The 16,156-nt window shown below is 40.0% G+C and overlaps 1 protein-coding gene across 6 annotated transcripts in view; it reads right to left on the bottom strand.

Annotated features, from left to right (window-relative positions):
• The window catches only part of Ralgapa2 (Ral GTPase activating protein catalytic subunit alpha 2), a 286,655-nt gene that overhangs the window by 222,036 nt on the left and 48,463 nt on the right, over positions 1-16,156 (bottom strand). For all 6 annotated transcript variants that reach the window (XR_013050813.1, XR_013050812.1, XR_013050814.1 and 3 more), the window contains exon 4: positions 567-624. Coding sequence is in view for 3 of the 6 variants with exons in the window: in XM_016002990.3 (XP_015858476.2) it covers positions 567-624 (58 nt within the window). In the remaining 3 variants the exon portion in view is untranslated. The remainder of the gene's footprint in view (positions 1-566; positions 625-16,156) is intronic.

Genomic DNA, 16,156 nt, shown 5'->3' on the forward strand with positions numbered 1-16,156 from the left:
GTGGGTCAAACTGGGGCCTGAAATTCTGCACCTTTAGCACACTCCTGGGGAGCCCATGGGCTACACCTCAAAGGGCATATTTAGAATGAGAGATTTAATTTATTAAAATGTATCCATGGAAAATTTAATACACATATACAATCTCTTGATCATACTCATTTCCCACTCCCTGCTCCAACTCCTGCTGGACCCCCTCCCACTAGAGCCCCTCCCAACTTCACGTCCTCTGCTCTTTTTTAACCCCCTCCCTCCTTCATCCACCTGTAACGTTCACAGGCTTGATCTCATGCAGGGCTTGGGCAGGCAGCTGCAGCCACTGTGAGTTCATGGTGCCAACAGGGCTCCCCAACTCCTGACTCTCACAGTCGCTCCACCCCCTCTTCCACGCTATTTCCTGAGCCTGTGGGGCGGGGGGAGCCTGACTCCGCCAGCTGGACTTGATTTTAATCACCACACCTTTAGTTCTCTCTACAGGCTACCTTGGTGGCATTAGCTACATAAAGCATTGCTGAAACCTCAGCTGGTAGAAATCCGCATCACTGATAGAGTGTTTGCTTTCATCTTACCTATACTCTGGTAATGCCATCGAAAGAAAATTCGTTCAGGTAGAAACTGCAGTATTTTCTACAAAATAAAAATTTATAAAAATGAAATACATTTTTGTGATAGGCCCATATTACTTACCTCCCCTTCAACACACAAATAAATAAATAGGTGTAAGTTTAAAATATATGTAAAAATCTCATAAAATTAATGCCTCCAAGTAGGTCTTAAGATTGTACTTATGAAAGTATCCATTAGTGGGCAACAAACAAATTCCTGAAGAACAGGAAGACTGGGCTAATAAAAGTAGCCCTCACTACCAAAAGCTGGCTGTTGAGTGAGGGAGTCAGCTCTTCAGGGATATGGCCCCCAGAGACTACCTACGCTCCAATGGATGATCCTATGCCCATGCTAACAAGAAGTACTAAGTGATACCACGGATTTAAAAACAGAGCATATGAAGTTGGGCGGGGAAAGGGAAGAATTGAAGGGGAATTTGAAAAGGGAGTGGATTTAATCAAAATACATTATATTTATGTATGAAATTCTCAAACAATTTTTTTTTTTAAAGATTTGATTTTGCTCACACACACACACACACACACACACACACACACACACACACACACACACACACACAAATCCAAAACCCAAATCAATCCTCCCTCTGACCCCCACTCCAGAGCACAATCTGGTAAATTATACTTAGATTCTAAGATTCCTTTATTTTTAATATAATTACTTAAACTATTCATTGTATTTCTGTATTTATTGTTGAGGGGTCAGAGGACAACTTTGGGAGTCAGTTTTCTCTTTACACATGTGGGTAACAGGGACTGGAGTGGGTTGTCTGGCTGGCAGCACATACCTTTGCCCACTAAGCCAATTCACTGTCCCAGCAATTACTCTTTTTTAATACAGAAAACTGCAAATGGTCAAAATATATCTATTGTCATTGGTGATACGTTATCACTGTGGGACGAAAATCCCTATTCTTGCATCCTGCAGATGTGTGAGTCTATAATCGCAGCATTCTTACAGGGATATGGGAGGCAGAGACAGGAGAATCTCTGGAAGTTAGCTTGCTGTAAGCAGCTGTGAACAACAGCAGAGCTTGCCTCAACCTAGGTGGAAAGCAAGAACCAACAACTGTCTTTTGACCTCCAGGTACACACTGTGGCATGTGCACACCTGTAAACACACACATAAGCATGCAAAAATGAACACTTACACACACATACATACATACATAGACACTTCAGTTGTTTGAACGTAATTGGCCCCCATAAACTCACAAGGAGTGGTACTATTTGCAGGTATGGCTTTGTTGGAGTAGGTATGGCCTTGTTGGAGGAAGTGTATAACCATGGGGGTGAGCTCTGAGGTCCCATATATGCTCAAGGCACGGCTAGTGTCTCAGACCACTTTCTTATTTTTTTTTATTTTTTTTTTATTTTTTTATTTTTTTTTGGTTTTTCGAGACAGGGTTTCTTTGTGTAGCTTTGCGCCTTTCCTGGAACTCACTTGGTAGACCAGGCTGGCCTCGAACTCACAGAGATCCGCCTGCCTCTGCCTCCCGAGTGCTGGGATTAAAGGCGTGAGCCACCACCGCCCGGCCAGTCTCAGACCACTTTCTGTTTGTTGCCTGTGGATCAAGATGTAAGAACTCTCAGCTCCTTCTCCAGCACCATGTCTGCCTGCATGCTGCCATGTTTCCCACCATGACAATAATGGACTAAACCTCTGAACTGTGAGTCACCTCACTTAAATGTTTTCCTTTATGAGAGTTGCTGTGGTCATAGTATGTCTTCACAATAATAGAAATCCTAACTAACACAGACATACACATACACATAAATAATTTTTTTAGACAGTATCTCTCTATGTAGCCCTGGCTGTCCTAGAACTCACTATGTAAGTCAGGCTGACCTTTAACTCACAGAGAACCACCGACCTCTGTCTCCTGAGTGCTAGGATTGAAGGTGCAGGCCACCATGCACAGCTTTAAAGAATTACATTTAAAAGGGGATCAGAAGATGTGAAAGTCAGTTCTAACTACTGAGAGCCTCATAGTTGCTGTGCAAGTGCTCTACCATGGAGCCACATCTCATCCCTAAAAAGTCAGTTCTCTACAAGCCAGCTCCTTAAACTATGGGGTGCAACTCCAAATAGCATCATCTAACAGTGTAGCAGTTACAAAAAAGTTGGCAACAGTCCAAGGTTTCTGAACAAGCAACAACCAAAAACTAATTCAAATCAAACATCATTAGAATGAATCTAAGGTATGGCTAGCAGTACTCGACCGTGTTGTACTGCACAATTTCACTGCCAACTTGGTTCAAAATACACAACACACACACTCTGCACTTCCTGAAACACCACAGCTCAGATCTGAAACTACTGTATGTTTATGAACTCTAGTGCTTTTATGAAGTATACACGTTTTTTTGCTCATATAGAAACACAATGGTTTAATTATAGGCAACAAAGAATTCCATTATTTCCTACAAACATTCTTCAGAACATAAACATTAAATTAGTGCATCTTTGGTTTGTATTGCATTAGTGAGCTTGATTCTTAAAACTGTTAGTTGAGTTCAAAATCATTAAATGAACGTTGGCACAAGATTAGGACAGCATTTCTAGCAATTTCTAAAGTGGCCTTAATGCATTTCCGCTACTTTATACTACGTATTTTTGCAGAGTGGCATCCTCAGCATTGAAAGTCAGAAAATAGAAACAGTGATCAACTGTGAAAAACTCTGAAGACATCCTATATCTTACTTCAAATACTCCGCTAAAATCTAATTCTTAAGATAAAAACAAATAAGCACATCTATCTTATTTATATGCAAATATGATTCCAACTTTAATAAATGGTAAAACTATGTGTATATCAAAGAATTATTTTAAAATGAGTTTCTTTGTGATCTATTATCAATAAATGTTTCATTTGAATACCTATTTTATACCTATATAACCGAGGTAGAGTAAAAATTTCTCTGACAAAAGAGGATCATGAGTAGAAAAAGTTTAGGAAGTCCTGCTTTTTAGGATGACAATTAAAACTCACATGAGCCTTGTTCTACCAAAAGGATATAATCTTTAATGCCCCTGTACCCGCTCCCCCACTCCCCCACGCCGTGCCTGTGGAATACAACACATGGGAGCAAGAGCCCACAGAGATGAATAGTCACAGCCAGCTGGAAATTGGAACTCTGGAACTGGACTAAAATGAAGGACTCCATGTCTAGGCTGCTTCCAGACCAAACAACTCAAGAGCCACCTATAGCCACAACAGGGTCAAAGTCAGTCAGTGTCTTTGGTAACAAATTAACAAGAATCTTTGCAAGACAAGTTCTTTGGAAAATCTGCTACAACGGAGTTACTAGAAACAGATGACAGAAGAGTAGCACCAGGGAAGGAATGGGAAGGAAACAGGGTGAGCAGGGGAGCCACTGTGAGCTGAGACGGAGCTCTAGAGCAAAGGCCCAAACAACTAGAGGTGAGACCCTAGACTCCAGCCTAATGGAGAAGAGAGTGTGAGCAGGGCTGGACGGCTGAGGCACTAACAGCCAGAGGCTATCAGTGGGTGCCACTCTTGTAAGGGGTGGCAAACCCTTGAAGGGGAATCTGAGCAACACATCTTTTTGTGTGCCACAGCAATATTGAAACTATTAATTAGGTTACTCGCATCAGATTAAAAGGCTGGAACACTAAGAGAAGTGTACCCCACTTCAGGAGCCCAGAAGCCCCCAGCTTTGCTTCCAAATTCAGCCGGAAGTAGCTTCATAGAGATGGAAGTCTTCTTCCTCGGAGGTCTTCCTGTGCTTTGCTGCCTGCTTCCTGACAGGTCATTTTGCTTGAGCAGATGGCACACCTTCTTCTGAGTTCTCCTTTAAGGGCAGCTCCCAGCTACATGGCAGGATCACCTTTGGATACCATTATTCAAGAAGGTGCTAGGTGATTTAAAGATTCTGGGTGGATCTTGTCTTGATCTACATTAATGTCCGACATTCCCTTTGCTCTTCAACCAAATTGGCACTGAGTCATACTTCTCAAAACACATATTTTTATTCCTCACTTGGTTTTCTTTTATTAGTATATAACAAAGAAAAGCACCTTTTAATATGAGAAAACAGGTTGGGCTGTGGTGGCACATGCCTTTAATCTCAGCACTCAGGAGGCAGAGGCAGGCGGATCTCTAAGTATGAGGCTAGCCTGGTCTCCAGAATGACTTCCAGGATGGCCAGGGCTACACAAAGAAACCCCGTCTCAAAAAAGAGAAAAAGAAAAAGAAAAAAATTGCGCGCGCGCACGCGCACGCGCGCACACACACACACACACACACACACACACACACACATATACGAAAAAACAGAAAATGTATCAAGTAGATGTGAATAAACATGTCTGCATATGTCTAAGTCTGCAACAAAAATCATCTTCAATTCACTTAAGGTCATGACAATCATTGTTACTTCTCAAAATAATTCAGATTTATAAATGAGTCTACTTTAAAGATATTGAGAAATATTCTCTAAGGTTTAGATATGAAACATCATGCCCAATGTTTGAGGTAATAATATCCTAAAAGGACCTGTGAGATGGATTAATGGAAATGCACTTGCTACCAAGCCTGACAGCCTGAGTTCAATCCCCAGGACCTACATGATGGAAGGAGAGTATTAACTTCCACAAGTTGACCTCTGACTGTCACATGTGCTCCATGGCACATGCACTCACACACACACACACACATACACACACACACACACAATCAAAATAGTTCTTTTAAAAGAATATATCCCCAAATGACAAAACTTAATACAACAATTCAGAGACTGAAACAATATCCATACTGCCACTTCTTCCTGTACACTAACATTGTGAGGGCTGTTTTTTATGGATTAAATCCTATGAGGGTCAATAAATATAAAGCCAAACACAACTACCTAGTCTAAATGCTAAGCCTGTGCCTCAGAAGTCCCAGATGGAGCCTATCTTTGGTGAGGCAAATGCAATCTGGCATTTCTTGTACTGCAGCTGATATTCTAAGCTATACTGCTGTGAATGCCACATAAGCTATTGACATCTTGTTTGTAGTTTCACTGGAGAATAAAATAAAAAAATATTCCAAGAAAGCCACACAGTGTGAATAAATATTACTTTTCTGGAAAACACATGACTCTGTTTAATGCTCAGTGCTCAGCTGCATCTATATGGTAATCCATTACAGCACACTCAAAATCGAAATTAGGTATTACTACCGATCAGCACATCAGGGAATCTGTCGTTCTTTTAACTGATTATCCATAGCTACTTTTTCTTCAGAACCTACTGCATGACCAGGAATAATATGAAACATAAGTTGGAGTTTATACAAGATGCCACAGTGAACTTTAAAACTCCAGTCTTCATTTAATTTAGATGGGAAACTTTTTTCTCCAAATTATTACCAGATGATTGCAGCACAACCCAAGTCGATTCACACTTGATTGTAAGTCTACATGGAAAGTAGGGCGGCAAAGAATGAGGCAGATATTACATACTAATGCATGCCAGTTATCTACCTGAAACAACCACCTAAACCTGTTCAGTGCGAGACTAGAGAGTGGGGAGCAACCCTTCCCCGGGCCAGCCGTAGGGCACGATGGTGTGCGTGCAGAAGATGCTGCCCTGGGAGAAAACAGAAGACTTCATTTAAAAGAGCAGACATCTCAGCTTCGTGACCTTGGGAGTAACAATGTGCAGAAAAGGTAGAATGAGAACTAGCAGTCCTTTCACAAGAGCATTCTGCAGGTGCCTGGACTGCACAACCAGTCTGGCTTAAGAGGGACCGTGCACATAGAGCCCACAGGTACGCACACATGCTTCCATGTCAACCTACAGACAGACACCATTTTTGCTATTATCTGGTGGGTTCTCGCCAGTTAATAAAAATAACTCAACTCTTGCACAGACAGAATAGTTTCACTGGTGACCAATAGTTGTTTAGAACCTTTAAATTCAAGAGAGACAGAACTAACATGAACAAACAGATAATCTTAAAAACAAAATGAATATGCTGGATTGCCTTGTCCTGCCTGAATACAAGGGGAGGTGCTTGGTCTTATGGCAGTTTGCTATGCTATGCTTTGCTGATGCCCACAGGAGGCCTGCCCCTTCTGAGAGAATATGGAGGAAGAGTGGATTAGGGGTAGAGGGTGGGGGAGGGGTGGAAGGAGAGGAGGGAGGGGAGGCTGTGCTTGGGACATTAAATAAATAAACAAACAACTAATCCCAGTCCATAGAATAACATGAATACATTTTAGTTTTGTAGAAAAACAAAATATGCTGGTTTTCTTATACCAGAAATCCCTTCTACTACTTTAATCTGTCAGCATGCTGTCATGCAGTCATATTGTCATATCCCTATTGGTCACTGTAAACACCAAACTCAAATTTCACCTCCTGGAATAAGACCACTTCCAAAAGACACTTTTGCATTCTTCTCAGGTGGATAGGCATAAGGCCTACTCTGCCATTATAGCTGGATTACCTGGGAGAAAGGACCCACACTTTAGTGATACATCTTGTATCCCCAACATCAGAACCAGTACCCAGCATACAGTATTTCCTAATAAGCATGAACAAATAGGTGAGTGAAAAAATCACAAAAAGAAATCAAAGTAATTCTAGTCTTAGTACACACACACACACACACACACACACACACAGGCAATACTACCTTTGTATTGTTTGTAATCTAGGAAATAAAGCTTGCCTGATCAGAGGAAAGAGCCAAACACAGAGTTAGCCTCAGAGGTCAGGCAGTGGTAGCTCATACCTTTAATCCTAGCACTCGGGTGGCAGAGGCAGAGATCTGTCAGGATCTCTGTGAGTTCAAGAGCACGCTGGGCTACATAAGATTAATTCAGTCTAAAAGAATACCAGCCACGTAGTGGTGGCACATACCTTTAATTCCAGCACTTGGGATCATACACCTCTAAAGCCAGCACTAGGAAGGTTGAGACAGGAAATGATATGGCTGGGCAGAGAAAGGAATCTAAGGCCGGAGGAGACAAGAACTTGGTCTATTTAAAGCTGAGGCGTTGGTGAGGTAAGAGGCTTGCTTGTGGCTTGCTCAGCTCATCTGATCTCTCAGCTGTTACCCTCATATCTGGCTCCGGGTTTGTATTATAAGACCATTTAGGATTCGTGCAACAACCCTAACATGGTAGGTGTGGTAATTTTAATGTAATTGGCCCCCGTAATTTCATAAGAAGTGGCACTATTGGGGGTGTGGCTTTGTTGGAGTGGATATGGCCTTGTTGGATGATATGTGTCACGGTGGTGGCAGGCTTTGAGGTTTCCTAAGCTTAGGATACTGTCCAGTGTCTCAGTCAACTTCTTGTTGCCTGCAAGATGCAGGACTCTCAGCTACCTCTCCAGCACCACATCTGCCTGCAGACCACCATGCTCCCTGTCATGACAAAAATGGTCTGAATCTCTGAAAACTGTAAGTGAGCCACTACAATGAAATATTTTCTTTACAAGAGTTGCCGTGGTCATGGTGTCTCTTCACAGCAATAAAAGGGTAGCATTAAATGGCATTTAATAAAGATAACTGAAAACTAAATGTGTCTCCAAACATTTTAAATCTCAATACATGATTAGGTCATTGCTTAAGAGACAATATTTTTCTTAGCCCAGAAGAAAACAGTTTCTTAAAATTTGTAAGAAACTTGAACTTAAATTTCAATAAAAGACATTTAAAATAAGAATGGAACATAATTTTTTAAAGGAAGACATATTAATGAAGACCTATAAAGGTAAAGGTATCAAATGAGAAAGATTATTGTCTACTTAAGTTTACTTAAAGCAGCAAAAAAGTGTAGAGGGTGACTCTCTCCCAAGGAAGTCCAGTGCAGCTGGAATGATGGTCCCACAAAGGAATGGAAATGCCTCCTCAAACACAAACACAGTAAAGGATAACCTGGTTTCACATTTCTAACTCACTTTCTTAAAGACTCAAGTGGATATTAAACAGATGATGAAAACTTAAAAAAAAATGTATAAAGTAAAAAACAGATTATTAAATAACCTTCTGAAGTCAGAAAACATTAACTACATTAAGATGGAAAGCATGGACAGCATGAATCTAGACTATTACAGAATATCCCATGTGCCACAACATTGTACATCACAAACTCCCCAGAACCACATAAAAGAGCAAAACACACTTAAAGTTGTAAATTCAATACAAAGCGAAAAGCACTAGGCAAAATCAAACAGAAAATGTAGTATATTCATCAAACAACAGTCAGGCTGACCTTGATCTTTTCATCAGCAGTGAGATCCAAAGAACAGTGGGGTAAACTGATCACGAGCCACTGAGTGGGCATCAGGACCCAGAGAGAACGTGAGGACAACAGAGACCCAAAGCAGACCAAGGGCCTACACAACAATGCAGTTCCTGGTAAATTATCTGCAGCAAAGTACAGCTCCCTTGAGACACACACATCAAAGGAGAGGGGTGCAATGATCTGAAAATTATGCAGTCACCTATATATGCATATACATATCTGAAGTTCAAGGAAAGGTGTTCCTGAGCTAGAAGTACATCAGCCTCAACAAAGTACATAATTCATATACTAGCAACAAATACTAAGCAAAGTAATTCCCTAACAAGAATATAGAAATAAAATCCTATAGCAGTGGGCTGTTTACATAACTGGTATTTTAACATGCTAATAAAAATAGATTTTCCAAATCACTTAACATGAGAGAAACAGCATCTGAAAAATACTATAATAAAATAATGTAGACGAATTTCTAAATGGTCTTATTAAATAAGAAACACAGAGCCAAATATAGAGATCAGGGAAATAGTGAAAGCTACTTCCTGTCTACCCAGGCTTTTATTGCCTTGCTGTTCTGCACTCTCATTGGCTCTTAGCCCAGCTACCTCACTTCCTAGTCACTGCCTGTCTGTACAGACCTCCAGGTCTCTATGGTTGGTACTGATATTAAAGGTGTGTATTATCACTCTTGGCTGTTCCCTAGTATGTCCTTGAACACACAGAGACCCTGCCTGCTACATGATTGGATTAAGGGCATGTGTAACCACTGCCTGACTTCTATGTTTACTTAAAAATTACTGGCTATGTCCTCTGCTCTCCAGGCAAACTTTATTTATTAGCATACAAAAGAAAAATCACATTTCAGCGCAAATAAAATATCACCACAAAATTACATGGATATAAATTGCCTAAAATGTTGAGAAATAAGAACTACAAAAGACGTAGAGAATTAAAAAGAACAAGGCTACTATTAAACATCTTATTCTTGATATAGAAAAAAATGGATGATATTGTTTAATTAATTTAAAGATAATTAATTACTGGGATGAAAGAATATAAATTATACCTATCAAATTGCAAAGCATATTCCACAAATCCAAAAACAGTGACTCTTCCTAAAACAAAGATAAAGGTAAAAAAATGTTCATTGTTTCACAAAAAGCTTAAGTATAAGTAGGTTAAATTCCCCAATAAAATACCAAGTTCAACAGAAATGGCTTTTAAACACATAAAAGTTGACAATAAAACACAGAGAACTACTCATGAGGCATGTATGCACATGTACCCACAGAAAACAATGAACTCAATAAATGGATCACTCAGAGGGTATAGGTTTAAATTATCTGTTTAATTAATTAATTAATTAATATTCTTGTTAAGTGCTCATTCTGTGCCAGGTACCATGTAAGAGACCAAAGATAGACCAAAGACACCACCCCTGCCTTGACAGTTAGCATCTCAGGGGGAAAGGCAGAAATACCTTTGAACAGGATCTTGAAGAAAACAGAGTTGAGACTACAAGAGAAGGGCATTTCAGAAGAGTAAACAGTGCCCACCCTCCCCCCAGAAAGCTTTTCTGCTGGTCTGAGGACTTCCGGGGTGACAGGCATGAGGAGGCAGAGGTCAGAGGAAGAGGTCCTTGGAGGAGCACTGAGAGTGTGCTCACAGTTCTGAGGGTGATGGAAGAAGAGCTGCATTCCATGAGAGCCCTGGAGAGGGTGAGGGAGAGAGAGAGAGAGCAGAGGACTGCAGCCTCCAGACAACAGCAAGAGGCTGGGCAGGGGGGTCAAGGGAGCACCAGCACCAGATATGCAAAACCACAGACCAACAGAGAAAACAGGCCCATGTGGTGATATTTTATTTGTACTGAAATGTTATTTTAATTTTGTGTTAATAAATAAAGTTGCCCTGGGGTCAGAGCTATTAGAGCCATAGTAAGAGCGTGGTGGTTAGAAGAGCTAGGTAGATTTCTGTGTGTTCAGGGATACAGCCAGTATTGGAGACATACGCCTTTAAGACCTGGAGGGCGGTACTTACAGGCAGTGATGAGGCAGCCATGTGGTTGGGTTTGCAACCAATGAGAAGGCAGAACAGAAAGATTATTTAAACAGGGACACAGGAAGTACCTCCCTCTCTCGGGGAAGCTAGGAGCACTGCAGGAGGTAAGATTTTATCTCTGAGCTCTGACCTCTCGGCTTTTCTCTTTTACCTTGGCTCTGTGTTTCTTATTTTAATAATACGATTGGTTACATCTACATCTGGCGCCCAACGTGACAAGAATCCATTAAAAACTGCTTGGGGCCGGCTCCCTAGCCGGAGCAGCCGGCTCCCTAGCCCCAGCCCAGGTCTGCTTGGGCTCAGGCCGGACTGTGAGCTGCTTGCTTAAAGCCAGTGCTACAAACAGCTCAGGCCTGCCCTGCTAAACAGGGCCCCTGGCTGTAAAGCCAAGCCTTGACTCGGCTCAGAGGGAACAAGTGGCTGGCTTTAAGCTTTAGCCGGCTACCCCTTCGCTTTCACTTTCACTTTCGCTTTCGCTTTCGCTTTCTCTCTTGCTTTCTCTCTGTCTCTCTGTTTCTCTCTCTCTCTCTCTCTCTCTCTCTCTCTCTCTCTCTCTCTCTCTCTCTCTCTCTCTCTCTGGATTTACACCTAGGACTCTAGGTGGCTGTTTTGAAATTCGCTCGGATTTCTACTGTTCTACGCAGATTTGGTAAGTCATAAAGGAAACTATTTAAAAGACAAATTTTTTCCACATTTAAAAAAAATGGGTTTCCTGTGTACATTGGAAGAAAATTGGGTTTTGTTTGAAATTTTAGGCAGTCTGACAATGGAACAACTATATGAAAAGATTAGTATTATGGGAATTATGCAGTTAATCACCATGCTTATTCTCATTTTACTATTTAAAAAGATAGTCGATTTAAGTGCCAGGATAACAGCTTTAGAAAAACCTGTTAATTTTAACAGTGAAGTTGGTTCAAGTTTGGATCATAAGGTTACAGAAAGAAAGCCTGTTTTCACACAATCATCCTTAATTTATCCTGTAACCGTACAGCAGATGCCTGATCAAATGGCTACACAAAATATCTGGGCTCCAATTGAACTGATGGATTTTAAAAGGTTTAAGGAGGCAATAGTATCTTATGGCATGCATTCCCCATATGTAAAGCAAATGTTAAACTCTTGGTCAACATATAATAGGATTATACCACAGGACTGGCGGGACCTTGCACAAGCTGTTCTGGAACCCAGCCAGAGAATTCAATTTCTGACTTGGTTTAAGGAGGAAGCTAGAAACGTAGAAACACAATGGAGGGATAAAGGAATACAAGTTTGTCAGGATCAGCTTATTGGAGAAGGCCAATATGCTTCAATACAAACACAATGTTTATATGATGTTCAAACCGTAATTTTATGTCGAATGGCAGCCTTGAATGCATGGGACAGAGTTGATGAACCAGGAAAAAAACATGAGTCATTCACAAAGGTTATGCAAGGCCCTAAAGAATCTTTCACAGATTTTTTAGAAAGACTGGCTTCAGCAGTAAACAGAATGGTCTCAGGATCAGAAGCTAGTAAGGCAATAATTGAAGCTTTGGCATTTGAGAATGCGAATGCAGCATGCAAAAGAATAATCAGGCCGTTAAGGGCAAGATCTGCACCTTTGGAAGATTGGATTAGAGAAACAATTAATGTTGAGGTTGATGGGCATGATACGTGGGTAGGAGAAGTAATTTCAAAAGGTTTGAGGAGTGTTAGATGTTTTGGGTGTGGAAAGCAAGGACATTTTAAAAGGGACTGTAAACAGGTCAATCCTAGAAGCAATGTTTCTTCAAGGAACAATGGCAACAGAATGCCCCTTCCTTCTGGAGTATGCAGAAGGTGTGGTAAGGGAAAACACTGGACCAACGAATGTAGATCAACAAAGGACAGACAGGGTAATCCTTTGCCTCAGTTTTCGGGAAACTCCCAGAGGGGCCTCATGCAGGCCCCCATAGCAAAACCAGTTCAAACCTTTCCTGCAGCTGTAGAGGAAATCCCTGCTCTGAGCGATTAAATAACCAAATGACTATTGGAATAAATCAGGCTGGTCAGGATGATGAAAAAGAGAGAATAGAAAATTCAGGAGAAAACATAAAGAAAATTTTTTGGCAAACTTCTATTAATGAACAGAGACCAAAATTAACGATAAAAATAAATGGTGTTTTGTTGTCTGGTCTGGTAGACACAGGTGCGGACATTACCATAATTGCACCAGAATTTTGGCATCCAGCTTGGCCTCTTCAAGAGGTAAACGTTCAACTGTTAGGAATTGGGACATTATCTGGAGTGAAACAGAGTGCAAGATGGCTGGAATGTATAGGTCCAGAAGGACAGAGAGGAAAATTAAAACCATATGTCGCTAACATAGCTATGAACCTGTGGGGTCGAGACTTGTTGCAACAATGGAATACTCAGATTAAAATCCCTCCAATCTCAGAAACAAATCATAAACTAGCACATGTTTCTGAGAGAAATATTAGAAGGCATTATTTTGAGTGGTCACCAGCCATCCATATTATACGAGAACAGGGCACAACAACTGATAATCTTCCAAAAATACCAACAGCTCTACCTTTAAAATGGTTAACAGACAAGCCTGTATGGGTTCAGCAATGGCCTTTAACAACAGAGAAACTCCAGGCTTTAGAAGAGCTGGTAGAAGAACAGTTAAATGCTCAGCATATTGAACAGTCAACCAGCCCTTGGAATTCTCCTGTATTTGTTATTAAAAAGAAATCTGGTAAATGGAGAATGGTAACAGACCTTAGAGCAATTAACAAAGTAATTCAGCCGATGGGCTCTCTACAATCTGGAATTCCTTTGCCTACTCTGTTACCAAAAGGATGGCCTCTCATAGTTATTGATTTAAAAGACTGTTTCTTTTCAATACCCTTACAAGAAAAAGACAGAGAAAGATTTGCTTTCACAGTGCCTAATTACAATAATTCTCAACCGGTTAAAAGATTTCAATGGAGGGTCCTCCCACAGGGAATGTTAAATAGCCCAACTCTGTGCCAATATTTTGTACAACAGCCATTGGAAGTGATACGTAAAAAATTTCCTAAATCTATAATTTATCATTATATGGATGATATTTTACTAGCTGACTCAAATGCAGATACTTTAGAAAGAATGTTTGAAGAAGTAAAGAAAATTTTGCCTTGCTGGGGATTACAAATTGCTCCTGAAAAAATACAAAGAGGAGATTCTATTAATTATTTAGGATATAAAATAGAGCTACAAAAAATTAGACCCCAAAAGGTGCAAATTAGGAGAGATAGACTACAGACTCTTAATGACTTTCAAAGATTATTTGGAGATATTTCTCATCTACGAACTATTGTTGGGGTAAAAAATGATGAACTGACTAATTTGTTCAAAACCTTAGAAGGTGACAAGGACTTAAATAGTCCAAGAGAATTATCACCTGAAGCTGAGAAAGAATTGGCCTTGGTAGAAAAGAAAGTACATGAAGGGCACGTGGATCGTATTGATCCAAAGCTGGATTGCATTTTGGTTATTTTACCTTCTAGGCATTCCCCTACTGGAATATTAATGCAGAGGGAAGATATTATATTGGAATGGATATTTTTACCAAATAAACCAAATAAAAAATTAAAAACTTATGGGGAAAAAAATCTCTGACTTGATTTGGAAAGGAAAATTGAGACTTCGTCAATTAGCAGGAATAGACCCAGCAGAAATTGTCGTACCTTTAACTAAGGAGGACATTGAAAAATTATGGACAGAAAGTGAACCTTGGCAAAGAGCTTGCAGTAATTTTTTGGGAGAAATTAACAGCAAATATCCCAAAAGCAACAGAATTGATTTTATAAAGAGAGCTGATTGGATCTTGCCTCGAATTGTACGGCAAAAACCCATATCTGGAGTTCGTACATTTTATACAGATGCCAACAAAGAAGGAAAGGCAGGTTACAAATCAGAAAATTTAAGTAAAGTGGTACAAAGTCCTTATAATTCAGTGCAAAAATCAGAATTGTATGCTATTCTGTTGGTATTAATGGATTTTTCAGAACCTCTCAACATAGTAACTGACTCTCAGTATGCTGAAAGAGTGGTATTACATATTGAGACTGCAGAATTTATCCCTGATGCTTCAGAATTAACTTCACTATTTATTCAATTACAAGATACAATCAGGAAAAGGAGTCATCCTTTATATATAACTCACATCCGATCTCATACTGGTCTGCCAGGCCCTCTAGCACAAGGCAATGATGAGATTGATAAATTATTGATAGGAAATGTGCTGGAGGCCTCAGAATTTCATAAAAAACATCATGTCAATAGTAAAGGTTTAAAAAAGGATTTTTCCATAACCTGGCAACAAGCCAAAGAAATAGTAAAGAAATGTCCTACTTGTTCCTTCTATAATCAAACGCCATTACCAGCAGGATGTAACCCAAAGGGTACTCAGAGAAATGAAATCTGGCAGATGGATGTGTTTCACTTTGCAGAATTTGGAAAACTGAAATATGTACACCACACCATTGATACTTATTCAGGATTTCAATGGGCAACTGCTCTGAGTTCTGAAAAAGCTGATTCTGTAATCACTCATTTGCTAGAAGTTATGGCCATCATGGGTATACCTGCACAAATTAAAACTGACAATGCTCCATCATATGTCTCTGTTAAAATGAAACAGTTTTTTGCTTATTACAATATAAAGCATATTACAGGTATACCACATAATCCTACAGGTCAAGCAGTTATAGAAAGGTCAAACAGAACTCTAAAGGATATGCTAAATAAACAGAAAGGAGTAACAAAAACCCCCAGAAATAGACTGCATAATGCTCTATTAACTTTGAATTTTCTGAATGCCAATGAGAAAGGAACAACAGCTGCAGAGAGACATTGGGTAATAGAAAAAACTACAGAATTAAATCAGCCTATATACTTTAAGGATGTGCTGACCTCAGAATGGAAGCCAGGGTATGTATTACGTTGGGGACGAGGTTTTGCTTTTGTTTCTACAGGAGAAGATAAGCTGTGGGTACCATCAAAATTGATAAAGGTTCGATTTGAACAAGAGAAACCTCTTAATTAGAGGAGGTGATAGTTCATCAATCAGCATGAACATCCAATTTAAACTAACTTGTACCTGTAACACATGTCTTTTCATTTAATCAGATAATAACTTGCCAAAAAGGAACATCCCCAAAATTAGTCTTGGGGGAAGGTTTTTGTTTTTGTCTTTTAGG

The sequence above is a fragment of the Peromyscus maniculatus genome, chromosome 4 (genome assembly GCF_049852395.1).
Source record: "Peromyscus maniculatus bairdii isolate BWxNUB_F1_BW_parent chromosome 4, HU_Pman_BW_mat_3.1, whole genome shotgun sequence".
Lineage (NCBI taxonomy): Eukaryota > Metazoa > Chordata > Mammalia > Rodentia > Cricetidae > Peromyscus > Peromyscus maniculatus.